Raw genomic sequence first — 27487 nt, forward strand, 5'->3', positions numbered from 1 at the left:
TCACCACAAGATATATATTTTATTCATAGACCAACAATAATAAACAAAAATATAAAGCATCACATCAACTTTTTATAGGCAGAGAAAAATAAAGGGTATAATTTTATACAAGACATCTAAAAAGACCAATTGAGAGCACGAAAACATAAATCACAACTAATAATCAGGATTACAGTGAACGATTTAAACAAGGGGGAAAAGCACAAGCAATATAACTTGAAAAGTGTATAAAAATGACAAATTTGCTTGCAAAATATTCCCAACTGGGTAATTACATTGACCATAGGGTTAAAGAACCCATTAAGATCAGGACTGCTGCGTTCAAGGACACTAGAAGCTCTACAAAGAGCTGTCTTGTCTCAGATTGGTAGATGCTACTGTTTCTGAGACGATCCCACACTACAGCTCCAAGGTTTAAAAGTCAAAAAAAAAAAAAAAATCATTAACAGAGAAATCAAAATCTTCCAGCTTTAAGAGTAAAATCTTATGGCTTTGTGGTTCTCTTGAGTCCCCAAAATGTTAAAGATTAGCACCACTGGGCTGGCATTAACATCAAAAGCTGGTTTAATGTAAATAAGTACTGTAAAAAGAATCCAAATATTGTCCATGTTCACCCACTGTGTCTTTGTCTAGTGTTGTAGAACCAGAAGGAAATCGATGCACTTCCACCACAGTGGGTGGCTGCAAGGAAACAGGACCCGAGCTAAGCTAAGCTGCTTTTCTATTTCAGCAATAGCTTTTTCCAACATTTTTTTGAGCTTTTTTTTTTTGTTCTCCTGTTTACAAAACCATCAACATTATAAAGGTTAATGGTCAGATTATAACACATGTATGTACTTTATGTACATAGACCTAAAAAAAATGGGGACATCAGATTTTGAGAAGCTACTGTTATTCACATGCCTCCATCTATCTAAACGTTTCCCTTTGTAAAAAGCTGTGCTTTGTACTGAAACCGCCTCGTCTTCACAGGTAGAAAAATACAAGGTTAGTATCCCCGCACCTGCTAGCGTTGTTTCCTGTCACGGCATGCAAAAACACTTGGGGCGGACAAAGTCGTCACCACGTTATCACCTTATTGTCCTACAAAAATAATTGGCTTTAAAGTCTCGAGAGTCATGCATCTGTCCTTTTCAATGGTTTCTGTACATAATTCAGCTGTTTTTCTGCCTTCTTTTTTTGTTACGGTCCTGAGTGTGCAAAAAGTCAATATTACTGATAGCTAAAAATAAGACCAATGTTATGGACTGCTGAGAGAGAAAATTAGAAAAGCAAAGGCATCTTCCTGCTCTCTTTACGCAGCCTTCTGTAGGGGACTCATATCACACACATGTATTCAAACTACATTTTGTATGTTCACTTTCTAACAGTTTGCAGAATAGCACAGGATGTGAGACATTTTCAAGTTCTGTGTAAATGCCTATTATATACCATCTACTACACAATGCAATGCTGCAAAAGTATTCTGCAAATTGGCAAAGCTTCCTGAAATTAATGCAGGATATATTTCATATAACCCTCTGACAAGAACAATTGCAGCAGTGAACTACAACTGCCACTGGATGTACTTTGCCGACATCACTTTACTAGAACATTTGCTTTTTACAAAAGTGCATCATCCTCCTCATGACATTTGATGAATGTCAATATCTTAAGTACTCATATATGGGTTGAAAGAGTTGTACCTCCTGTCGCCTCGACTGTATCCTGAAGCATCAGACCGCTTTGTAATCAGGCTCACGGCTCAAGTCAAGGTATGTTGTATACAGCTATCAGAGGGAGAAAAAGGTGTTGTATCTAAAGTGGGACTGATTCCTTGCTGTGTGCTTTGTTTCTGTCTGAAATGCTTGGTTAACATCGTGTTTTTTGTCTTGTCAGAGTAACACAGGCTGCATAAAATGACAAACATTTGTGCTAGGCTTACAGTACATTCCTTCACACAGTGTTTACAAACGGTGCTTGAACATTTCCATTACATTATCACTGGGTCACATTTGCAAATGTCTTCATAACCTATCAAAAGCCCAAATGCAGAAACAAAGTCAAGTGAAATGCATTCAGCATGATGTTAAACATGCTTTACAAAATTCTTATTAATGCTTAAAAAATGTAATTCATTTTTTAAAACCACGGTTCACTTTAAATCTGTACAAAAAAAGTAGAAATCATGAAAAACAAGGAAAAGAAAAGAGAATCTCTTGACTGATAAACACCTCCTCCCATTGCTACAACCTTTCTGGCAATGAGATGATCAAAATAATTCTGGACAAAACGTGGAGATCATACTAACATGGTACTGCTTTACTGCACGTGTCTCCTTTTGCCACAAACAACACGTATATAAAAAGTGCTACGAACAGCTGGTGGGGAGGAAGGACTAAGTAACAGATTGAGGATTGGCTGAATGAGGAGGGGGGGGTTCATCATCTTTCCGGACTTGTGTAGCCATTCTGGTCTGCATGCAGTCTGTGTGTTTTTAGTCACTGACAGGAGACGTGGTGCACAGGAAGTGGGTAGATCAAGGGTTTCCCTAAGAGACGCTGGAGCAGCGGATGCTGGGGGAGCCCATTTGTGTGAGCACCTTGTCGAGCCACTGCAGGGGGCCGTTCAGGTGCAGCTCGATCCAGCAGGGGGTGCTGGTCACCGTCTGTCGCCTTGCAGAGACACAATGAATGCAGAAACAGATGTTAGGTGCACAGAGAAAGCTGTGTTCGAGCACAACGCCTGTGAATAAACTTACAAAGTCAAGTTTTCGGCAAAGTCAAACTACTCTCATTAGATTTTAGTCCGCATGTGAGGCGGGCACGAGAAGCTGGCCTCAGACAACAAGACTAAAGAGCACAAAAACACTCTGTGAGTTACACTTTTCACACATTTTAATGCAAGTTAAGACCAAGTTTAAGATCAGTTTAGCCTCAAATAAGTGTGAACTGAACTTAAAAACCAACCCCCTCTTTCCTGGTGATGGGATTATTTTTTCTGTTAGGATTGGAAAGCCTAAGATTGGATCTACAGTATATCACATGTCTACAATAGGTTTATCTTGAGTTTATCTTAATCTGAATAAATACGATGACCTAAGACAAAATTTGCTAGTTCCTGCGTCTCTTTAGAATTCAAATGATGCTTGAGAGAAAATGTAATTTTCATACTGGCGTCACACTGCAACTGAAAGTAGGAAGTTAAGTTTCATAAACATTTGTTACCTTTGCTCTACAAACCTTTCAAAGCCTCAGGACAAAATGCTGCTAATGTTTGTAGTGTCAATTTCTCTACGTTCTTCAAAAGAAAGATGTTTTTCAGAGTATAATGTACTTCTGTTTTAGGAGAGGCAGTATAATTTTCCCCCCAGACATTCAAGCTCTATCACCATATCCTTCCTTGATTACAGTCGTCGTATGTGTGAGTGTCAGAGGAGTTTAATGAGCTCTTGTGCCTGAAGTGCCTGGTGAAACTCTGCTGATCTGTATTACAAAACGCAGCTTGTACTGCACACTGCACACAGAAAGTTCTCAGACACTTTTAAGTCAATTCAAGTCATGTCAGTTCTGTTTTTTTTTCATCACATTACACACAATACTCCACAATGACAAATCAACAACAGGTTTTTGGACCCTTACACCCTTTGTTGCAACACATGCAGCTGAGCTCTGGTGCATCCTACTTCGATTAATCCTTCAGATGCTTCTAAAACGTGACTGGAGTCCACCTGTGCCTAATTAAATTCATTGGAAATAGTTGGGACAGCCAGTTTTTTTGCCTCTTTTCCGGTGCAGCTGATGGAACTTCTCCTTCCTCTTCAAAAAAAACAAAAACCCCAAACCAGAACAAAACAAAACACCCCCCGCTAAACACGCGGCATTTGCATACCGATTTGGATGCTGATTGCAATGGAAGTGGTAGAAGCTTTGAAGCATTGAGGTCGGCCCTAACTTGGCACCTGAGAGTTGTGCGGGCTGATGTGTGGACACGGCAGCAGGTTTAAGGGAAAAGAAAGGCTCTTTTTCTCCTTCTTTCACAACCGAACATTTCGTTTGGTTAAAAGTTTTGAGGCAGCTTGAATGAGTTAAATAAATAAAAAAACAACTGTCTCAGTGAATGCCAACAACAACGACCGACGCAATGCATCCTGCATGTTGCCAGCCGGGTGAGCAGAGAGACTTGACAGCTGCGTGGTCTCCTCTGGTTTATACGGCTTGCTTCATGAGTACTGGAAATACGCTTCTGTCTGAATAAATTAGGTGCAAGAAGGTTCATTCATCTTTACATTAATCTGTTTACATTTTGTTTTCTTTTTTTTAGTTACAAGGGAACAAGGGACAAAGAGATAAAAAAAAAACAACCAGCAGGCAGCATGGGAAAAGACGGGGAGAGCGAGGTGTGGGTGGAGGTAGAGAAGACGGAGCCTGGCTGGTCCAGTAACCTGAATCCTGTTTTTAAGTGTCTCCACATGTCAGAGTTTGGTCTGGACAGGACTGGTTAGCTCGCGGCACAAAGGTTTCCCCCTTGAGGAAACCTCCTGCGCCGAGCCAACTTTGGGCCAATCATCTGCCCCCCTCTTGTTCCATCTCCTCCTGTCTTACTATCAGTGAGTCAGAGAGTGTGGAAAACAGGGAGGGGATGGAAGAGGGAAAGTCTGACCTCTCTTTTTGACAAAGCACATGTGTGTTTGCTTAAAAATAGCCTGACGTGCCAACTGGGGCTTGTTTCTATTGATGAGGGCTCGACGACGTCATGCGCCGGATCCACCAGAGTGTGAGCAGATGCCTGGGAGCGGGGGCGGCTGGATTGTGGGATGTGATTCACGTTCTGTTTCTTTCTATTGTCTGCGTTTACATAAGGGCTCGCCGAGGACGTGATCTTTGCACAGCAGCACTTACAATATTGGCTGACAAGGTGGTTGTGGGTTTTATCATCTGTTAAGCAGTTCAACTCTGCAGCGGTTGGGGTTTACCCTTCAGGAAACGAGTGAGCGGTTGTCATTAACTGAGCAAAGCTGATCCAGCTACCTGTACTCGGCTCCCCAGCCCTTGACGAAGCTCATACGGATGGTGCACATCCTGGTGAGCTGGTACACGGCCTCGAACCCCTGGTTGACAGACTGGGCCAGCAGGGCAGCAAACTCCTGGTTGTTGAAGATCTTCAGGTTACATCCTGGAGGAAACAACCAAACATCACGTCACAAGTGCTCAGAATCGTCCTTTTTAATCTGGGCCAGCTAGCAAGTTCCCTCAATGTCGTTTGCCACGGACTTTGAAGGGGCTCAAACTGGGGAATTTTGAAACAGACAACACACAGAGCCTCTCCTCCAGCTGTGTATTCCTAAACTGTGCACAAAGCTAATAAAGTTAGAGACAACACAGATTCACACTGGACTGGACAGGCATCTGACTGGCCTTTGCTTTTTTTGGCAAATGGACTGCATTTAAAAATGGACTGCATTTCAGAGTTTACGTTAGCCAGTAATCACTGTCTTTTTTTTTTTACCAGGACAGTCTGACATACGAAAATCTCTCTGGTCATAATGGTCATTACTCTGGAAATAATTTAGATGTGTTGTTAGACGTGAAAATATTCCGCGATATAGCTGCTGTTCCTGGTTAATTAAGAGGGATCTTAGTCTTTAAGGTCAGAATAACAATCTGATTGGCACACACCTGGAGGGATCTTGCAGACTGTGGCGGGGTGCCAGCCGTAGCGTTGGTTACAGTTGGGGCTCTGGACAAAGATGGCGCTGTCGCTGAGACATTCAGCAAACACTTCTCCCCCGATGTAATACAGCCGCACTCCACGGCCTTGAAGGAAACAGAGACAGAGCAGCTCATCAGATAATAAGACATGCGAGGTAATTACGGATGCAGAGTAATGTTCTCTTTGCAATCAGGATGAGAAATGAGCTGAATTAATTATCATAAGTGCAGAGAAGATCTGAATGGAGTTCTACCAATGTGTCTGCGTGTTAACTCCACAGCCGCGTTGCGGTTCACGTTGGACAGCAGGCCCAGGCAGAAGCGCTCTGAGTTGGAGGGGTCCGTGAAGCCGTCCACTGTCAGCGAGGGCTGCGAGGCGTGGAAGGTCTCTCCCACTCGCTGGTTCAACTCGTAGTAGGAGATGGAGCACCAGAAGGCCGGCTCGCAGTACGTCACTGGCTGAAGGTCTGACACAGAGAGACGGAGAAAGTTCCAGTTTGCTTTCATCTGACAGAGGTGGGAAGTTGTAAGAGAGACTAAAGAATGGAATACACAGAGTGAAGTGTGCAGATCAATAAGAAAATGAATGCTTGAAATAACACAGGAGGAAAGAAACAAACGGGAGACATGAGTCGAGGTTAACAGGATGAGAAGTGGGTGCAAGAGGGAACATGGAAACGAAGAGCAACGCAAGCGAGACAGATGAAGAACGGGTGAAATGTGGGGAGAAAAGGGGCTGAGGTGGATGTACAGGGGGAGGAAAAACACCACCAAAGAAAATATCGGGCCGAGCTTGCGTCACAAAATGTCAAACCCATGCGCTGTTTCCCAGAAGCATTTACCAGACAAAATGTGGAAAGTCAACCCTCACTGGTGGGACGCTGGAGCCAAAACGGTCAAATTACAGGCTTATCCATGATAATTTTCAGTAACTTCAACTGGTTCTGGTAATTCTGTCCTTGGCTTTGAAGGCCAGAACAGAGCTGTACTGCCAAATTAAACTCGTGTGATTCTGTTATTTCACCAGCAGCTTTCCAGTCAAGCCCCCTGGCGTTTTCCATCCTGATAGAAGAAACGTAGGATATTGTCATTGATGTTAGCGTGGACTGAACGGTGTCTCGGCCTGTTCAACCGCTTACATGATGCAGAGACAACAAAGGCTTCTTTCATCACCTGGTTTCCTCTCACAAAAACGGGAGTTAAATCAAAGAGAGATTTCCCACCGGGGAGGGAGACTATTGAAACATTTGTCTGTGAGAGAAGGCAGACAGACAGCAAAGTACACAAACACACACTCAAACACACACACACACACACAGTCCTTACCTAAGTTGCTGTGTGTGGGTGAAACAGGGTTGGGTGACAGGTTTGGGGAGCTTGTGTCCATGCTGTGGGTCATCTGGTGGTCGCTGGTCTCTCCATCCTCACTGAGGTAGCCTGGTGGTGGCGTTTCTGAGAAAACACACACACACACACACACACCGACAACAACCCATCACAAATGTGGCAAAGCTCCCAAAGATAGATCTGGTGGAAATCTCTGCTATATATGTAAAGGAGCTGGTTGATTGACACAAAAACACAGAAGGACAAGAAGGAAAAGAAAACACTCACAGTCTACAAAGAATCACATAAGATCATTATCAAATATAGCAAAAATTGAGTTTCTCACTGTCTCACCTGCATGTTCTCTGTATCTGTTTCTCTCATTAGCTTGTCTTTTTTGGATTTATTCTCTGGTCATGTTTCATTAAAAAAAATCCTGATTGGATTTGATCCAATTTATATAATTTGATCATTTTCTAATACTGCACAGTATTGAAGAGTACTGTTCAGTATTGAACAGTAAGTCTTTCAGAATCTGTCAGAATCTCAATTACCATGTTTTAATGTGTAGGTAGATTTTTTTTAATGTACAAACAGATGACTAACAGATGCCCTTATGTGGCTAACCCCAAATCAAGGCTCCCGATGATCTGACATACTGATCCACGAGTTCTCTGAGTGATAAAGTGACTGAACAGACACTGGCATACTGCGGATAATCACACTTGATCTGAAAGATTCTCATGCAAGTCCTGGTTTAAAAGGGGCATCTGACTCTCAGTGTGAGTCATGTTAGGAAGCATGCTGGTACCTGGTATGTAGTTACTCTGGGGCTCGATGCCAGCAGGGAAGTTGGTGTTTTCAGGGATTGAATGGCTGTAGTCATCCAGAGGTGGGAACTCGCTGGGGATTTCTGTGTGCCTGGGCACCAGCACTGGTGGGAGTACTGTATAATACACACACACACACACACACACACACACAAACACACACACACAAGAGTTCCTTAGAACATAGCATTCGAGGTCGGTTTCATGTCTGGATCACATATATATATAATGAAAGACCATTTCACAACAAAATAATGAAATTACGCAATATAACAATAAAAGAGAACAAAGTTATGTGTAATAAATCACAGGACAGATACTGGATAAGCCCTCTAGATAAAAACAGGCCTATAAAAATGTGACTTGGCAAAACGGCAGCTCGTTCCACAGAAACGGTCCCTGACAGCGAAGCGATATTCTGGTAAAAACAGCTGTTCTTCCCAGACTCATGTTAGGAACATGATAACGTCTGAAGTAGACAAACACACTTCAAGCTGTCATACCCGGCGTCTCTACTCTCTGGTAGTGGTACGGGTTGACACACACTTCATCCTTCTTCGTGTGGAAGGCGTACTCGCACAGCTCCACCGCCCGCAGCTCATGGTGGGACTGCAGGTCGGGCCAGCGCCACAGACGGCAGTAGATGACGTGGGGCAGACCTTTTCTGTGGGACACCTGCAGACGGCCATCCAGAGACCTGCAGACAGGAGGACACGGAGACGCGCAGATGTTTGTCAAAAGCCTGCAAACGTTTCATTTAAAAGACGGATTATTTTCAGTTGAGAAAGAATACTGGACTGTATTAATATTAGACTATTAACTACCATTTACTCTTTCCTTAATCTAATTTAATTCTACTGTCCCTGTCTTCATTTATAGATGAATGTTTTTCTTCAAGTTTACTGTCTGATCTGCCTTCCCAATGTCTTTTCTGGAGTTTTAAAAATAATAAAAAACACTTATTTTGTATTTCCTATCTAATCTTTTATCTAATCATTAAATATAATATATATATTTCTTTTTTTAATCTCTGATTGTATTATGTTCTGAAGACCTTGACATTTATTGTTTGTCTCATTTTAATGAGAATAAACATAAATAAATCATGTTTTGAACAGTAACAAAGCAAATGTTGAGTCTCTAATAGCATTGACTGTGTGCAGGTAAACAACCCTTCCTTTCAGTCTAGTTTAACTATTAAATCTTTCTTACAAGAATATTAGAATTCATCATAAACAATGCAACACTAGGTGTGGTGTTTGCTATTGTTGTCAAGTCTGGGCTGTGACCCTGCCTTCTATTGACGAGGGTCCCAGCTGTGTGTGCACAGGCTGTGAGGTATAATAACAAACAACCCGTGATGAGATTACAGTATGTGCGACAGGAATTTCATTGTGTCGTATAACGTCTGCACTCTTCTGCTATACAATACTGTTGGAGGGATGATGATTTAGTATGCCAGAGAGTAATGAGCGGTAGTTTGACGCTGCAGATTGTCATAATGGGGATGTAGCCTGTAATCGCTAAGCACAATGACCCATGACAGAGAGGGGGGAAAAAAACACACTTATCATCTTATGCAAGAGGCAATGACCGCATATGTCCCTTCTATCGCTCTGTCTCACTCACTCACTCTCACACACAAATGCAGAGTAAGGGTCAAAGGCATAAGCTAAAGCCCTTTAGAAGGACAAATGTCTGTTCTAAATAAAAACAAGGCTCAGTAGTGCCCCATCTGGGTCAACCATTGTACATCCAGCTAGCAGAGAGTTGTGCTTTAATTTTTCATGGCAAAGGCTTTCATTCACGGCTTGTGTAAAAGGGGGCTGGGGAGTGTGTGTGTGTGTGTGTGTGTGTGTGTGTTTGGGGGGGGCTTGAATTTGTAAATGGTGTGTGAGTACTTTATGTGCACACAAGCACACAAAGCTTATGAGAATAAATCAATATAATTCACAAGAACTGTCCTACACCGTATGTAAGATCCCCCATATGATGAAAGTCACGTAACCCAGGGGTTAAAAGAGGAGTCCCTTTATAGGCCTCTAATGATTGAAAAGCTGGAATTAAGCTGTCAACGTTCTTCACAGCTTGTAAACAAAGCAGCCATTTCTTGGGGCTTTACACCTTAGTGCTCCAGTAGCCACAGTTAGAGAACTGAAAGTTGTTAGCAGAGCTTACCTCAACCATGAAATGCTATTATGGTCAATCAATAACAAAAATAGCATGTTTTTCTTCACACATGGCAAAACAGAACCAGAACTGGTGTCTTGCTCACTGCACATTCTGATATGGTGTATTGTGATGTCTCTGCTAAAGCTTGTCTTTAGTAATACAGTCATTTTTCTCAGCATGAGCCATTGCAACATGACGCAGATTATCATTGCTGACACATCAAAAAGTGAAGTGAGCAACACAGTGATATTAAGAATAACAATAATAAATCTCTCATATCGTGGCTAAGAACATAACAATGGGCAGGGGTGCCTCGTGATAACAGGCTGCACACACACAACTTAGTGTCTCATCAAACAGCTCCCACACTTCAGGCTTTTAAATCGAGGCTTTTGATCTCAGTGTTGAGAGAAAACATTTAACAATACTAAAGAGATGTGGCTGCTCAGACAAGCACAATCTAGATACTTACACAGAGTCGACAAATAAACAGGAACACCTTGGGTCGTTACGCAATCAAGAACAATCCACCTGCAATAAATACCATCTGTGTAAAGCTAAATGCTAATTTTGTCGACATTTTTAAAGCTGTATTGTAGCTTGTAGTGATGTTAAGCTAACATTCTGTTAAATGTCTTTTGGCTGGGGCCTGTGAGGGTCTACTTGTGACCACTGTTCCTCTTTTCTATTGCAGTTTTCCTGTGTTTGTCATATATCACCATGATTTATTGGAGCTGCTTCCCTTTAGCGGATTGCATAATTTTTGCACTAGTACATTAGTGCATTTTGCATTAGCGGCTGATGCTACAGGAAGTCAGGCCTTTCACTACCTCTGTAAGTTGCCTCAAAACTCACTTAAAAATGTTGTCAGACAACCATTAAAGGTACCTGGTATTTAACTGACTGACTCACTGTGCAGCTTTGTTTTACACGGGTTGGACAAAATTAAATTAACAGACAAACAAACACTGAAATAAAGACCGCTCGTATCTTTGAAGTAATTAAATCTCAGTTAGGCAACTACAAACGTGAATTATAGGAAATTGATGGTGGCAGGAGGGAAACACATGAAAAAGTTCATTTATAAGGAGGAACAGTGATCACATGTAGACAGTCACAGCACTGACTTAAGGAAACAAGACATTTATTTAATAATGATGCAAACTGTGCAATCAGAAATAATCCCAGCCATCACCTCTCTGACAGCATCCACAAAAATAGTGCAGCAATATCCTTAAAAAGACAGCATTTAATGCACAGTTACTGTGGTCTACACTGAAAAGAATGTGTTAACTGGTCAGACAGGACTGATCTGATGGCAGTGGCATGTGTGTTAGGTCCCTGCTGCTGAGTGGGTGTTTGGTGGGGCTGGACTGCGTGGGCTGAGACAGACATGCACAAACTGCAGTGGCATTACTGGCTGTTTGGTGTCCCACAGTACTTAGTGTCCTCCTCTTTGTGAAGCCCCTTCCAGTCAGTGTTTTTAAAGAAAACACTTACAGTAAAAGTATGGTATGAGTCACTAATAAGTTAAACAGCTGAACTGCACATGTGCAAAACAACAGAGGGTGGACACACAGGCAGAAACAATGGATATGACTTCATATAACAGTAACACAGCCACCAATGCTCAGGCAGACAGCAATGTTGGGAACACAAAGTGTGAGTTAGAGCCGAGTTACAAGCCCCACTTGGCCATTATTTCAAGAGTGTGTCAAATCAAGTCAAGTTCATTTATAGATGCAGTACAATGTCACAGTGGGATTTACAGGTTCACAAAAGCAACAGTTCACACACCAGGCCAAATACTCAGAGAAGGCAAGGAAACAGTTCCCCAAAACTTAGCAAATATGGAAAAAATACATTCAGAGTGAGGTTGATTTAAATGTGAAACACAGGACAAATCAACATGGACAATCAGCCCATACTATCGTGTACATCTTGTGTATTATCGTATAGTGTGTGGAGGCTCAGGGTTAAAATCTCCAGCCTCCTGACTGAACCTCAGACATCACATTTAAACATTTCTGTGAAAGGAATCCAAGTTTGAACTGACTGGATGTGTGACATGTTTTCAGTGAGGTTCTTGTAGTTTGCCCATGGCCTCAGAGGTGGTGCTGCGGTGTTTCCTTATCAACAAACAAAAGCTATGCTTCTATTCAGTGTTTCTTACTAAAACATATTACATATATCCATGCCTAAAAAAACATGCTTGCAAAGCATTTCCTGATTAAACCTTTACAAAAGCTGATTTTCAAAATATTAAAAATTATGACTTCGGGCTACAACTAACAATCATTTTCATTAGTGATCAATCTGCTGCTCTTTTTCAATTAATCGTTTGTTGATGAAGTATGGGAAAATGAAATATTACAATTCCTGCCCGAGGTGGCATAATCAAATGTCTTATTTTGTCTAACCAAGAGTCCAGAACCCAAAGATATTCAGCTTACTATTACGTAAGTAAAGGAAAAGCAGCAAATCGCCTCATTTGAGAAGCTGGAACTCAAGTTTTTGCTTGAAAAACAAGCCAAGGTGGAACTCATTTTTATTTTGTATTAGTCTTTTTATTTTGTATTTTGAAATTCATGGCACAAGGGATGCTTTTCAGTTTAATAGCCTATTGCATCCTTTTCAGAAAGAGTGTATTCACTGTTTGTACAGCGCAATACAGCAATGTTCCTTATTTTTATAATAAAAAATTGTACACCAAAGTTACATCCCAGTAAGAGGACTCTGTCTATCTGTGACATGACTGTCTGTTCAAAATAAATAAAAAGAAACATATCCTCATGCATTTGTTATTTTTTCTGCTGTATCGAACTCTGAACCGTGCCTCCTAAACTGGGGTATGAACCGAAATGTGTGTACTTCTGTGTACGTGTAATACAAGCAGAACTGGCACAACTAGTGTTAAGGAACTTCAAAGGTACATTTGAATTAACCGGTACACTCGACAGTGTTCTCAGGCCATGCCAGTTTTCTCTCCTTCATGTTGGTTTTGTTTAATTCAGTTTATCTCCAGACAAAAAGAAGAAGAAGAAAAACAAACAGCAACAGTCAAAACACTGTGCACATCAAACACATAGACAGGTCCAGACACACTATGCCCTCCTCGAGCTGAATTACTCACTTCATTGAAAAGATTTGTGTTAGCACGTCGCATGATACTTTAATGAGAAACACCACCCTGACAGCAAAACCACTCCTGCGCCACCATCAAGCCCCAGCCTGTTGTTTAGAGGAAGAGCCAGTAGCACTGTCTAAACAGCCAACCTCAGATCCTGCTAAACACTTTAAAATGATTTGGAGCTCAGAGTGCTTCAGCTATGTAGCAGAGGGAGGCAGAAGGGGGGAGAGCCATGACCCCAAATTCCCTGCTGTGCTCCTGTGTGTGTGTGTGTGAGTGTGTGTTCCAGACTGAAGCTTTGAGGGACATGGGTGGGATCTGAAGGCTTCCAAGAATTCAGGCCAGCAGCTTTCAACCTTCAGCTCCTCCTTACAGCACCAGAGAGTGGTCAACACAGATCGCCACAGACTGATTTTATTTACAGAGTCAGGAAAAATGTCAGGAAAATGACAAAGGAACAGCTTTGATGTTGTGTTGCTTAAGATGCACTTCTTTGCAATATTGACTTTATGTAAAATCGTTTTTCTCTTTGCCTCAGATTTTGGCTTTCAAGAACGCACACAGCACTACCTCAAAAAGAATACTGTATAATTTGAGGCTGGAGAGGGCCGACTTCGCTATGAGCAGATACATAACACTGCGTTCAGAGTATATCGAGTAGTGCGCTGTCTGGCATAAAGGCTGCAACAAGCGATTATTTTCATCATCAATCCATCAATTATTTTCTTGATTAATCAATTATTCACTTTCTATGTAAAATCAGTCAGGGAACTGTCAAGTGGACCCATCACAGAGCCCGATGTGATAACTTCAAATGTCTTATTTTGTCTGACCAGCAGTCCAAAATCTAAAGATATCCAGTTTCCAGTAAAAAGGAGAAAAGGAACAAATGATCTCATTGGAGAAGCTGTAAAAGCACTTTTTTTTTTTACATTTTTCATCCAAATAGTCATTCATTTCATTTCAAATCATTTTAGCACATTACATCTCATCTATATCACATTACTGTGACATGAACGTGATTTTAATTGATTTTACACTACATTTATCTGACTTGCCACAGTGAGTTTAAGTTGTTACAAAATGAAAACTGAGGATGAAAATTATGAACAATTGGCACAGAAATTTCGTGATGCCAATAAATTGCTTGTTTGTCAGTGCAACACTTGATTTTGTGTCATATAAGACAAATAAAAGCATTGAAATGTTCACTACCGACAGGACAGAATTAAGGGACAGTTTTGCTGGAAAACTAACTAATTAATTAATAAGCAAAATAGCTGCCAATTATTTTTCTTAGTCAACAGATGAATTGATTCATCGACTCATTTCGGCACTAGTAAATTTAACATTTCCACTTCAGTTTACCGTAGGGGTGGAAAAGATGACAAAAAACAATCAGGGTTAATCAAAGAGAGAGTCTCAAAACTGCACTCGCAATGACTCGATAGAGTCTAAATACCCAAACCTCCCTTTACTTTTCTGTCCTGGACAGATTTAACCTATGAGGCTAAGCTAAAACACGCTAGTGGCTTCTTTAGGTCCCCTTGATTCCTTTTCTGACTGAGAACAAGATCCACAATGCTGACTTTTCACTGTCAAGAGACAGTCAGAGTGAAATTGATGTCCAAAAATAAAAGGGACAAATTGGTATAGATTTTGTGCCACGGGGGAAATTGTGTCAACATCATTGTGTTCCATGACCCGAGGCTGAGGTTGAACCTGACCTTTACGCCCAACCAGCTCTGTTTGTGTGTGAATGGTAGGGACCGCAATCTGTGCATGCACGCACACTCACACGCACAAACACACACACACACGCAGGTATGAGCAAGAGCGAGATAAAATTACTATACTTCCAAAGGAGTTACACGTTTAGTCATCATCTGTGTAACGGAGGTGTTTGAATGGAAAAGGAGGAGGACACACAGAGGAGTAGATACACACATTTGGATGTGCGTGTTTGTGTGTGTGTGTGTGTGTGTGTGTGTGTGTGTGTTTGGCTGACTCATAAAACAGACTCAGACAGAGCAGATTGAGCTTCACTGAGCTGGGGAGGAGGGGTGGACAAAACAAACACTCTGAGGCATGCCCAGCTCCGCTCAGAGACACAAACATATACACTGTGTGTGTGTGTTTGTGTGTGTTTGTGCGTGTGTGTGTGTGTGTGTCTTCAGGCTGGCGATGGTCCAAGCTGTGCTGAACAAACACACACACACACACACACTCTCTCACTGTGGGCTCAGACCTTTTGACATGGGCCTTTTACAACTCCCTGCCAAGCTTCAAACTCCACTGAAAGTGTAAGCTCACTGCAAAGATGCTGGAAAACAATGTGAGAAGCTAAACATCTCTTAGTTTTTGTTGTCATCCAGTGTTGGTCATTAGGCTCTTATATATAAACTTTATTAAAGTAGCTTAGCTCTCATGTTTACCTCAGAAATTAGAGAAATAATGTTGGACATTTTAAGTGACTGCAAGTGTATGTAAACATCAGGACCTCCACTCACAATCTGTCCTATAAGGGCTCAGAGGGGGGAGGACAAAGTGGGTGGATGGATAAAGAAAGGAGGGTGCTGTTGGACAATAGGGCTAGCAGACTGTCTCAACAGCTCAGGGCAGCTCAGAGTGTCTGACCGGGCCCCTAAAAACCCCCTCCCTCTCCTCCGTCTGTCCCACTATCCTGACCGCCCTGCCTCCGTTCCAGTACTGGGTGAGGGGTGAGGGTGGGAGTGTGGGGGTGTAGGGCTGAAATGGCCTTTGTGCCTTTCATAAAGTCTGTGGCCGGTCTGCGGAGCCACGTCCAACAGGGCCGCAGTCCAGTGACATTTGGCAGAGGGCTGCCGTCTTCCAGTAACAACATGAGAAGAGAACAATTATTCACCAATTCTGGAGGCTACTTCACTGATCTGTGAAGTTCAATGTGTTTCAGTAGTTATTTTCCAATGAATTGTTGCCAAATTAATTTTCCCTAAAACTGCTTCATCTGCACGTTTCCCCGTTTCATACAGGACACCTGCGTCACACGCTAATAAACGCATTTTCATCCCACGCTGGACCACTCTTGTGCGACTGTTATCACATGTTAATCCACTGTTGTGCCACCATTCAAAAAATCTGCAACTGCTTAAATTACATAATCATAAAATAAAGTTTCAGTTCTCTCTGCAGCAAATTGCTCCGCAAACTCTCTTTTTGTCTTGCTGTCCCACTTTACTCTGTTGTAGGGAAGTGTTAAATGTTACTGAAGCAACAATAACACTGATTAAAGGCCCTCCTGGAAATACCTGTTCAGCCAAGCTGGGCAGCATCTACATTCAGCCCCGATCAGGAGGATGTGGGTTCAACGCATGTTACCTTACTGGTTCTAAGATCAAGAAATCTATCTTGAAGGAGCGCCCTGGCAGCTGAATGGTTACTTCGCATGATCGCATGGCCTTTGCAATGTTGTCGGTTCGATTCCAGCTGGCAGCATTTGCTGCATGTCAAACCCCTGTCTATCCTGTTTCCTGTAAGACGTCTCATAAAAGACAAAAAAAAAAGAAGCTTTATCAAAAAGACTAATCAATAATGAAAATAATGATTTGTCACAGTCCTTGAAATAAGTCCTTTGATAACAAGGGACAGATGGTAAAACTTTAGGCTGAGTCTTGGTCAGATTTTTTTTCACATGGACATTTTCTCAAAAAACTCTAAACATCTTTTATTCAGATTTTTTTGGTTTACACAAACATTTCGTCACTGTGGGCCTGCAGCGATCAACAGAAAAAATATGCTCAAAGCGCTCAAAGCTTGTGAGTTCATTCCAGCACTGGTGCGACTCACACAGGGGAACATATTCCACACACACACACACACACACACACACACACACACACACACCTCCCACTCTCTCTGGAAAAGCCATCAGACTTCTCTTTTTCTTTCAAAGGAAGGGGGGCAGTGAAGGAAGAGAACCAAGAATAGAGTGTGAGAGAAAAGCCAGTCTGACTGTGCCCCACAGGTGATATCATAGGGCTGGAGTGTGAACGAGGGCCGAATGTGAAATAAGAAACCAGTAGACAGGCGACCGGCAGGGCTAGACGACAAATAACAGAGTCTGGACTCAAAAAACTAGAGGGACAAAAGAGGACTGGGAACCATTAGTTTTACTGCTAATAGTCAATGAGTTGGCCAGCCCGTTTCACTCTCTCTGAATCAAAATGATGAATGACCGAAAATATTCCAGATGCAAGTCATCAATAAATTTCTCTCCACAGCTTTTTTCCTGCAGACGCACAGAGTGCAGGCGGGTCTACCTGTCCAGTGAATTAATGTCTGTTCATTCTTCAACACAGACATACACGTTCCATCCTCCACCTGGATCTGATATCCCACAATATGAAGGTTATACACAACCCAAAAAAAAAAAAAAATTCAGTAAGTTCGCAGTATGTTTGAGCGCTGAGTGTGATTTGATAAACAGCTGATATTAACTTCAGATGACAAATTACGACTATTAAGAGTGACCACACTGGGGCTAAAATCAACAGAGCTTCATTAATCACTTGAATTCAGTATTTTATCATTTAAATCCAAATTTGAGCCCATTTGTTATTTTACATTGCTTTTTAATGCTTGACAATCAACCATTCGTAGTTTTAAGGTGGTTTGCTCAGTAACTGATGGTAAGAGATCTGAAATGTAGTCCAAACTAATTAAGCTATGTGAACTCAGGTGTGGCTGAAGTTAAAGAAAATATGCTGTGGCAAGTGCCTCCGATGCACTCAAACAAATCTCAAACTAAGAATACTGAATACTGAGAGAAAAGCACATCAAGGGGACAATAAACAACAGTTTATTACTGAGCTAATACGTGTAGACAAACGCAAACAATCCTGATTCTGATCTAACCTGCATGTTTCTGTGCTGGAGAGCAGAGCGCCCGGGGTTCCCAGATATGAAGCATAGTTAAATGTCACCAGTACTTCGCAACCTAGAGTTTGGCCCGTGGGGAAAATACATAAGGAAGGATATTTGGATCACAGGATACTTTACAACAGTGAAATCCAACACGATTCATGACAAACGCACATGAGATTCCTGAGGTCAAAATCTTGATTGGGGTCTAGAGTCTCTTGTGTTGCTATATTGGGTGTCCTTGGCAGTAAAGTCTCTGGGGAGCTCTTAGCTTCTGGTTCTTCTGCTTTGGCTTAAGTGGTGCTCTCATCTTAAGACTAAATTCAAGGATGAATGTTTGAGACAACCTAATAAAATAAATGATCAAAAGATGAGTGTCACACAGAGATTCCAGCCTATCCCCTTTTTAGTGAGTCCTGGACCACTACGGTATCGTTTGTGATGGATGCTTCATGTCTTCAACATCTGCCAACTTTTACCAGCCCCCTCAGCCATCCATTGCTCTCTTTCTGTGTTTTAAGACTTTCACCAGTGCTTGTGGTTTAAAAGTAATCTCCCTCTCTCCATTTAAACCCTTGCACCTTCATGTCAAGCTGTTTTCCCACACATATCCAGCTGTAGTCCTGCAGCGGTAGCAGCAGCAGCGGTGGTGGTGGTGGTACTGGCCAGTGGAGCACAAAGGCAGGCTTGTTGTCTGGTGAACTTGTCTGTCTGCATATGACTGTGTGTGTGTGTGTGTGTTTCGTGCACGTGCACTCCCCCGCAGATAGTGAGAAGACCAGGGCCAAGTCGAGGCAGAGCTGTCTCACTAACCCCCTCCACCCCAATGCAAGCCGAAAAACCAAACAGCAGCCCACGCCCTCCTCAAGGCCCCAGCAGGCTAAAAGAGCATTCCTCTGAACTGACTAACCACACAAACACACACACACACACTCACACAGACATGTATGACGACAAAAAATCCATTTGATATTAGTTCACTAATCCCCCTGGTGAACTGGCCTGAATGAGGCAGTCACGTTTTTTGAGCATATAATGACGACGTAGCTTAGAAAATCACATGGTAAAAAACCTAAATCAAAAGCAAATAACATCTCAGTATAGTCGTTCAATGTGATTTCAATTAAAACCTTTCAAATAATTGTCCATAAAATGTTTTGTACGTCATTGTGTGAAGTTTTTTATAGGTGAAACACAGCTGCTATTCATTTCAACATCAAAAATATGAGCAACAAAAATCTTAATATCACAATATTATAATACCGTGACTATATGACCCCATTTAAAAATAGCAGTAGCAGCCAGATGAAGGCACTGAGCTTTGACTCTTGACTTGTTTTAGGTCAAAGCTCTCACAGCAAGGTGAACATAACACAGGTACTGTAGTCTTTAAACACACGCACTTAGCGCATGTATCTGTCTTGACTCACAGCAGTATCCCCTTTCTATCAAGCAAATCACACAATGACAAGAATCGTGAGGCCAACCTTCTGCCATCCTTAGAGCAGCCAACCACAGACAGCCAGACAACACACATAAACTCTCGGTGACCTGTCTTGTGTTGCGCCCCTGTTGAACAATGCTGTCTCGAATGACTCAGGTGTGATACTTGACATGAAAGCTACCGAAGTGAGTGAGAGTGTGTGTGTGTGTGTGCACGCTTGTGTAAAATGGAGATGGTAGACTTTTGACCTCACTGAAGCATAATTAAGACAAAGATGAGAGAAAACAGCGAGATGGAAATCAGCCAGCATCTCCCAATGCAAGAAAACTGCATTGTTTCTTAAGGTGCCAGTTTTGACTGTGTGAGGCTGACATGCAGCAAAGCCCAGGTTACACTCAAATCTGGGCCACAGGACCATCAGGACACAGCCTTAGTGTAGGGGGCACACACTTGACCAGCAGAGCCACCTCGGCATCCCCGAGAAGTAACTCTTTGATAAGTCATTTTTCTCATTTTCTGCTTTTCCATGACTTAAATATGCAGATTAATAGATTGTTTATTAGTTTACTGTGTCAGCAGTACACTACCTATGTTACCTGGTGCTGAGAGATGCAAATACATGTGTTATATGTTATATATGTTATAACAATAAGTGATTTGCCATGACAGTGTTTACCATCATCTTTTCATATCAAGCTTTGGTTCAACTTGAAATCCACTGCAATCCAGAACTGCACCCAAACCTGGATTTAACCTTGGCAGGCGTTGCTTAAAGTTAAATCTCTGTGGGTGCATAATCATCAACCCTCAATCTTTGGCTTTGCTTTCCACCATGCATGTCTACTCTCATTAACAGAAAAGCGAATTTGTTGTCTCAGCACTTCAACTTTGACCACAGTAAGACAGCAAATGACTGCAACTGATTCAAGAGACATAACGGCAATGTAATAATCACTAGGAAGCACAAACGAGCATTAACACACATACATGCATACACAAAACACACACACAATTCAGACAAACAACAAGCACTGATAAAGACAGGATGCACAGACTTCTGCTGCTGCTGCAGATCTATTATGTTGAATTACAGCATGTGTAGCACAGCTATGCATACTATATGTACACTACACATGTGCAGCATTCAAGCAGGTGGAGTACGAAGCAGTGCAGCTATATATGATATTATCCTGACACAGTAGCTGCAGTGTGCGAGTCTGGGAATCTTTAATGTGTCATCCAGACACATGAGGACACCCTTCCTTTGATGCTGAACTGCTGTCTAGCTGGAAAACAAACCAGTTCTATCTCAGCTATTAGCGTGTTTCTTTTTTTGCATGCAAGCCACACTAACCACAGTCTCCCTCTGATAAGCCTGAGAACCCAACACGCTGCCCCTTGACAAATATTTCGTCTCCTTCTCTTCCTTCTTCTAAACCGCTGACTTTCTGGTTTGCCTTTCTCTTTCACATTCTGAGCATCTCACATTTCAGTGCCTTTTTTTCACCTATGTGGCTTTCAATTCTTTTATTCTGTCTTCTTCTACCACTTATGTGTCATCCTGCCTTATTAAAGCATGCTCTCCCACTATGATGACAATCCCTCCCCTCCAGCACCAGACACAACACTGGGAATCCCCAACTCCTCTTCATCCCTCTGTATTCCCTCTTTATCTCTTTATTCCACCCTGGTCTTCTCCCAGACCCCTTAACACTACAGCCTGAACCTGGCTCATAAAAACTAGTACTTGTATGTTGGTATTCGCCATTCGTGTCTCTGTCCTACTCTGCTTCCTTGCTTCCTTCTTATCTCCGTAATTCTCATTTTAACACATCTTTCATTTCTGCGCCTGGGACTCCTTCATGCCATCCTTCCTGCCCTGACATGCAGCAGTGTGAATCAGACTGTAGTCTTCCTGCCAGGAGGGATGTGTGCGGACAAGACGAAAGCACTCCCCTGCACTGGCCAAATCTCAGAGAAAGTTGAGGTAGGTAGGAGTGAGGAATCCACTCCCCCAGGCTCTGTGAAAAGACACAACACACTCATACATGCAACACACACCTTGGATCATTTCTTTTACTGTACCACCGGTGCTCCCCCACTTCTTTTACGGCTCTGTAAGCTCCTATGCAACCCCCTTAACTATTTGACCACTATGAGACATACGCCTGAAATAAAACGTTAATCTTTCTGTTGTTACAGATACTGTAGGTACACAGTGTTCTAGCAATAATTGCACGCAAGACTAGACAATGCAAGAAGTCATTGATAGACTGTTTAACTACAGTATGTCCTCCTCCTCCTAATTTAATCCATTGATACAAAAATATTGTAGCTTGCAATATTCTCTCTTTAGAATCACGGCTGCCACTTCAACATTGAGACGTAGCATTTACAAAACACTTTACAGCATTTATTGCTCCCTAGTTGCTCCTGATTAGTTTGCACAACATAAGAGCTGAAACTACTGAGTGGTTGACTGCCAGTCGATTGTAGTCGATTGATATTTATTAAGTAAAAATGCCAAAGAATAACAGATAAGATAATGAAAAAGTTGTTAATTGCCAGAGAGATCCTGCTCTTTGAGACAACGGTGAAAAGAACTAAATGTTCAAAAGTCTGGTTACACATCGATGTTGACAATGTTCGTACATGTGCAGCAAGTTTTTTGCATGTTAGTAATCTTTCCAAATACCTTGCAAAAATACATGACATACAGGAAATGCAAAGTTTTCGACTGCATAGCTCATAACTTATTACTTGCTGTCCCATCCATCTCACGTACGTTATGTATGTTAGCAGCCTCGGGCCTACACAGAGTTAACTAAATTACTGACCACTACTAAAGTACTGTTAAAGTACTGGACTGATAAACTGTATTGGTAAGAGTAGTAGTACCATTAAAATATCAACCATACACATCCCTTCACGAGTATTTACAGAAAACAGTGCATGTCTGAAAACGGCTTTTATACAAGTTCGCTTTAGTCGTCTTACAATAAGCATTATGCTTGCTGAAGGTCAACGTTTACACTGCTGCTACTTATCACACCAGTAAATTAATAAGCTACAGTTTTTCAGTGAAGGTACATTTTTGCAAGTCTGCAAAAACACAAAGCTACAGTGTCAGGGTTTCCCCCCACATAATAACCAAGATTTGGTGGTCTGCCCAGTTAAACTAAAGTAGCAGCCAAGTAGTGCCGTGGTGCACTTGGCTAATTAACTGTGCCTGACACACAGTGCATATGACCAGTCTCCTTTCAAGTTTCCAAGGCTGCTTGTCAATGTAAATTTAAGAAGAGAGGCCTGTGTAGCCTGTATCAGAAGTGTACATAATTTAATTAAAAAAACAGACCTCTTATTGTATTTTGAGGAAGTGACAGTTTAGAAACTTGCAGTATGCCACATTCGCACCATCAGTAATGGCAAGTGCAGGGTACATAACAACACCGAGTGTGAAATAAACTTAAGTCTTGTGTAAAGTTGGTCAAGGCTTGGCTCGACAGTCAACAACAAGAGTTTTCTGATCTGACACACTTAACAGCAGGACAACATCAAATATTAGAAAATATTAAATATTCAAATATTAAACAGCTACAAATCACTTTTGGAAAAATAAAACTGTGCCTTTATTTGACATTGCTATGGTTACGGTTTCGGAATGTTTAGGTATGAAAATGACTTGGTTAGAGTTGGGGAAAGGTCATGGTTTGGGTTAAAATAACTCATTGGTTAACGTTAGGGAAGCATTGTGGTTTGGGTTAAAATAACTACTTCCTTAAGGTGAGGGGGCCTTCATTGTCTTGGTTAGGGAAGAATCGTGGCCATAGCTAAAAGAACCTATCTGGCCTGTTGTTGTGAAACAGGAACCGAATAGCAGCCTCCTCAGTCAAAATCAGATTTTTTGTTGACCCATCTGACCAACCTAACCTCCCTCTACCCCTGGCTTTGTGGCTATTTCCTGCTTTGCTTCACAGAGTCAAGGGGTTTGTCACTTCAATGTAGGAACATTTAGCTATCGGGCAGCTGTAGTATAACCACCTGAAATATTCACCAGCTTAGGGCCTTCAAGACACAGGCATAACTGAAACACACTTGGTTTCTGTTTATAAATGCACTGAGAGTCCCCTGAAACAACAGAAGGAAAGTCATTTGTGAGTCATCCTTTCATGTTCATGCAGCACAGGCTACCACACTTTACATCCACCCCTCAGCCATTGGAAACTGGTAGACTTTCATGGCTTGACGCACTTTACACACCAATGTTAGTGACTAACCCGAGTTTACAGCTTAGAGAAAGAGAGAATTTTAAAAGGAGAAACGGAGAGAAAAAGAGGGAGGGAGTGTAGGTCAATACCACAATGCCACAATTGCTCCTTGTTGAGTGACTAAGGCCTGAACTTGGACTGGAGCCTTAGCATTCACTTTGCTTATTGCGCTTCAAGAAAGTAAAAACAAAACCTCAGTGACCTAAAAGGCAAGCAGAGCCGCAGCCCTGCCCAAGTGATAGGCAGCAAAACCTGATATACTGTAAAAGTCCTTTGTTTCCAACTTCAAATGGAAATGTAAGTCAAAGTGACTGTGACTAATGTTTTTTTCACTGGCTGTGGTCTTTATCTCCAGTGTAAACATTAGGAAACATACACACACACCACCCACATGAACCACCCACACACAACCCAACCCCAAAAATAACTCTGCCCCGTCCAAACTCACCCAGTTGTGATACCACGGCCTCTAACCAGAGACCATCACGTTATTTTAAATGTCATTTAGCAGAACATAGCTCTTTAAAAAAAAGGCAGCTAGCTTTGTTAAAGGTCTTCAGCATCTCATTTTTACCCCCTGGTGAGCTGAACAGTTAAGAGGTTGGCTTTACAGAGAAAATTTACAGGAAGGGGTGGTTTTGGACAATATCTCTAAACATTAACTTCGTTTGACACAACTGGAAAATGTCAGCCTTGAGATTTCAAAATCAGCTTCTGGTATTTGGCCCTCATGGATATGATATAAGCTGTGATGAGCTAATCACATATTTCCCCCTTTTTCAATACCAACAATCCTACCTTGAATTATCCCAACAGATACCTGATCTGCTATTCCACCACCGTATGCAACTATTGACTGAATCAATGCACAGTGCCTGCTTCCCTCAGCACTCAGCATCACAGCAAGCCGTCATCAAGAGGGGTAGCAATGAGCCCCATCAGGGAGTTTGTGTGTCAGAGAGATAGGAGCTGACCTCCCTGTGGACAGGCCTGAACATGCAGGCAGCTGCTGTCAGCGAGCCAGAACGTGGGGGAATTAATAGAAACAGCAGCTCTCCAGGGACACTGTTAGCCCACACTGACAGCCAGCTCTGATCTGGGGTCATCTTAATGCACTCTGCCTCTTCCCCTCTGCATTAGTGGTGAGAAATACGAAACCTGGATCATGGCAAACATTATTCAACTTTCCGGGTAGGCTTAACTCTGAACGCTGGCCCAGGCCTGTGCAAGCCGTGATATGCACACTTGTGGCAATCAAGAATGTGGGAGTGCCCTGCGTGGGGTTCAATTTTCATCTGACACACAGTATGCTATTAGATCCAAATTGCCCACGCATGCAAGTGAGATTTTGTGGACACAAGCAAAAAGTTGGAGGCCTCTATTTGTTTATTTTTGCAACTTGCAAAAATAGCACAGAATTAAAAATAGCTGCGGACACACACACATTTTAACCAGTTTATGCATTACACCTGACTGAAACTAATGCAGTCCAATATAACAACCCTGCAATAAATCCTACATTCAGAACTGTTATAATGTTCTGTTTTTGTTGAAACTGTTATAAAGAGGTGCTGATTCAACTTTGTCATTTTGGAAGCTCCAGATTTTCTGGCTGTTGAATTATTCTGGAGTATAGTGAGAGGTCTTTCTATTAATCAGACTGCCATCATTTAGGGCTGGAACTAATGCATGTCTTCCTTAATGATTAACGTGCCAATCATTTTCCAGACCAATCGGTTAATTGTTCAGCATGGGCATCAGTTCAAAATGCCTTTCATAAAGTCCCCCAGCCCAAGGTGATGCATTCAAATGTCTTATTTAGTTTGAGCAACAGGCCAAACCAACATCGTTTTCAGTTCACTATCATATACGGCAAAGAAAAGCTTTCAACCTCACATCCAAAAAGCTGGAACCAGCCATTGCTTGGTATTTTCACTCAAACAATTAATTGGTAATCAAAATAATTGTTGATTGATTCTTGATCAGCTAATAGATAATAATCAGATATACCCTCACTGATATACTGCGCAAGGGGTGGACATGGTTTAGCTGCTTTTATTAAAATACTGTATTAGATGCTGTTTTATTGCAGCTACAAATGCAATTCACATAATGGGACAATGTTAAGATGGACACAACCTTATACAAGAATTACATTACTCATATTGATGATACACACATGTTTAGGAAGGGGGGGGGGGGGCATGCTGTGTGTTTACAAACAGTCTCCCAGGCTCTTACCTGTCACAGCCTTTCATCATGCGGGGAAAGTGACTACTTCAAAGGGAAGTGAATCCCTAAAACAACGAGCATTAATTTGATATTGGTGCTATGATGATTTGTTGTAAATAACGTTTGGACAGACGAATGGCTGCATGGGGGGGGGGCACTGAAAGGAGAGACACAGCTCCACAGACTCGCCTACGCACTAACACCAACTCACAGCGCTAGAAAGCGTCCCAGATTAAGGCCAAGTTATATAACTTGGACTCCATTTGTGCTTTTTGTATTGCATGTGCACTGCTGGCCAGGCGATGCGCACACTGTGACATCCCTTCAGCGGAATCACTCGAGTCACATATCGATTCGACCACGAGAAACTGAGCGAAGTGTTCATTCAAAGTGTTGACACGATGGCACGGCAGCTAACCGACGAGGTGTTTGCTAGCTTTCGTTAGTGTTAGCGTTACCTTAGCCACCGCGTTACTGTGTAATAACCGTGAAGCAGAGTTTGAGATATTGACGCGAGGCAGGAAGTGGAAATGTCAACTTCTCTGTCATGTAAGGATACGTGTGTAAGGTGAGCGTGCCACAGTTAGCAAACACTTGCATAAGTGTGAGTTTTCTGTGACAAAGCTGTAATCAAATAAATAATGTGTAAAATTCAGGCTCTGGACGCAGCTAGCGCGGATGCTGCGTTCACGGTCACCATCAACACAGCGCGCAAACTCTCCTTACCTTGGTATAGTGATGCATTTTGTGTTGATATTCTGGGTGGTGATGGCTTTCTCCAGTTCGTCCAGTTGCCCCGTCTTCTTCAGCTTCTTCACCAGACTTTTCACCGCCTTTTCACACCATTTCTCCTCCTGGCCGTTCTGCTCTCCCTTCTTCCAGCCCAAAAGTCTTTTGACAATGGGGGGAGTGAAAGGCAAAATTGACATCTTGAGTTCAGTTTAAGTCCTTCCAGTGTCGAGAAGTCCGTCGGTTTGGACAAAACACGGGGACGGCTGGTGCTCAAGCGGTCCAAACAGCGGAGATGCAGGCGTTATTAAGCTAAAAAACGACCTGTTGTTGTTGTTAAACGCCACACAGATGCATCCCAGAGTTAAACCCTCCAGTTTTAGCGCACTCAGCCCGTCTGGCTCGAGCTCAGCGGTGAACTGTGCACCGGCAGTTTGTTGCGCTGTGGATTTAGTGCTCCTCCGCCAGGAAACCTAGTTCCGTCCCCACTTCTTCAAGCCGGAGCTATTTAAAACGCACCCAACCCGAGTCACACCCAAGCTACGTCTTTAACTCGAGCAAGGTTCAAACACCGATGTGACACCACTTCGTTCGTTTTTTTCTCCGGATGCTCTTAACCTTCGCTCAGCAAAGTTTGGTTGAGTTCAGAGTCATCCGCGGTGCTGGGTCCGCCGGCTGAAGTCTGCTAGAAGTCTGCATTAAATGCAAATGCAGGATCTGCTGCTGAGAGTCTCTATTCAGGCTTCAGACTGCACAGCAGACCTGTG

General features: G+C 42.3%; 1 protein-coding gene across 1 annotated transcript; it reads right to left on the bottom strand.

Annotated features, from left to right (window-relative positions):
• smad3a (SMAD family member 3a) lies at window positions 1-27487 on the bottom strand. The gene is made up of 8 exons (XM_041937549.1): window positions 26718-27487; window positions 8350-8543; window positions 7828-7962; window positions 7017-7142; window positions 5945-6157; window positions 5658-5795; window positions 5010-5154; window positions 1-2654 (listed from the first exon to the last, which is right to left on the bottom strand). The coding sequence occupies exons 1-8, from the start codon at window positions 26918-26920 to the stop codon at window positions 2531-2533; spliced, it is 1278 nt and encodes a 425-aa protein (XP_041793483.1). The 5' UTR covers window positions 26921-27487; the 3' UTR covers window positions 1-2530.

Source organism: Chelmon rostratus, chromosome 1 (genome assembly GCF_017976325.1).
Source record: "Chelmon rostratus isolate fCheRos1 chromosome 1, fCheRos1.pri, whole genome shotgun sequence".
In the NCBI taxonomy this organism is placed as follows: domain Eukaryota; kingdom Metazoa; phylum Chordata; class Actinopteri; order Chaetodontiformes; family Chaetodontidae; genus Chelmon; species Chelmon rostratus.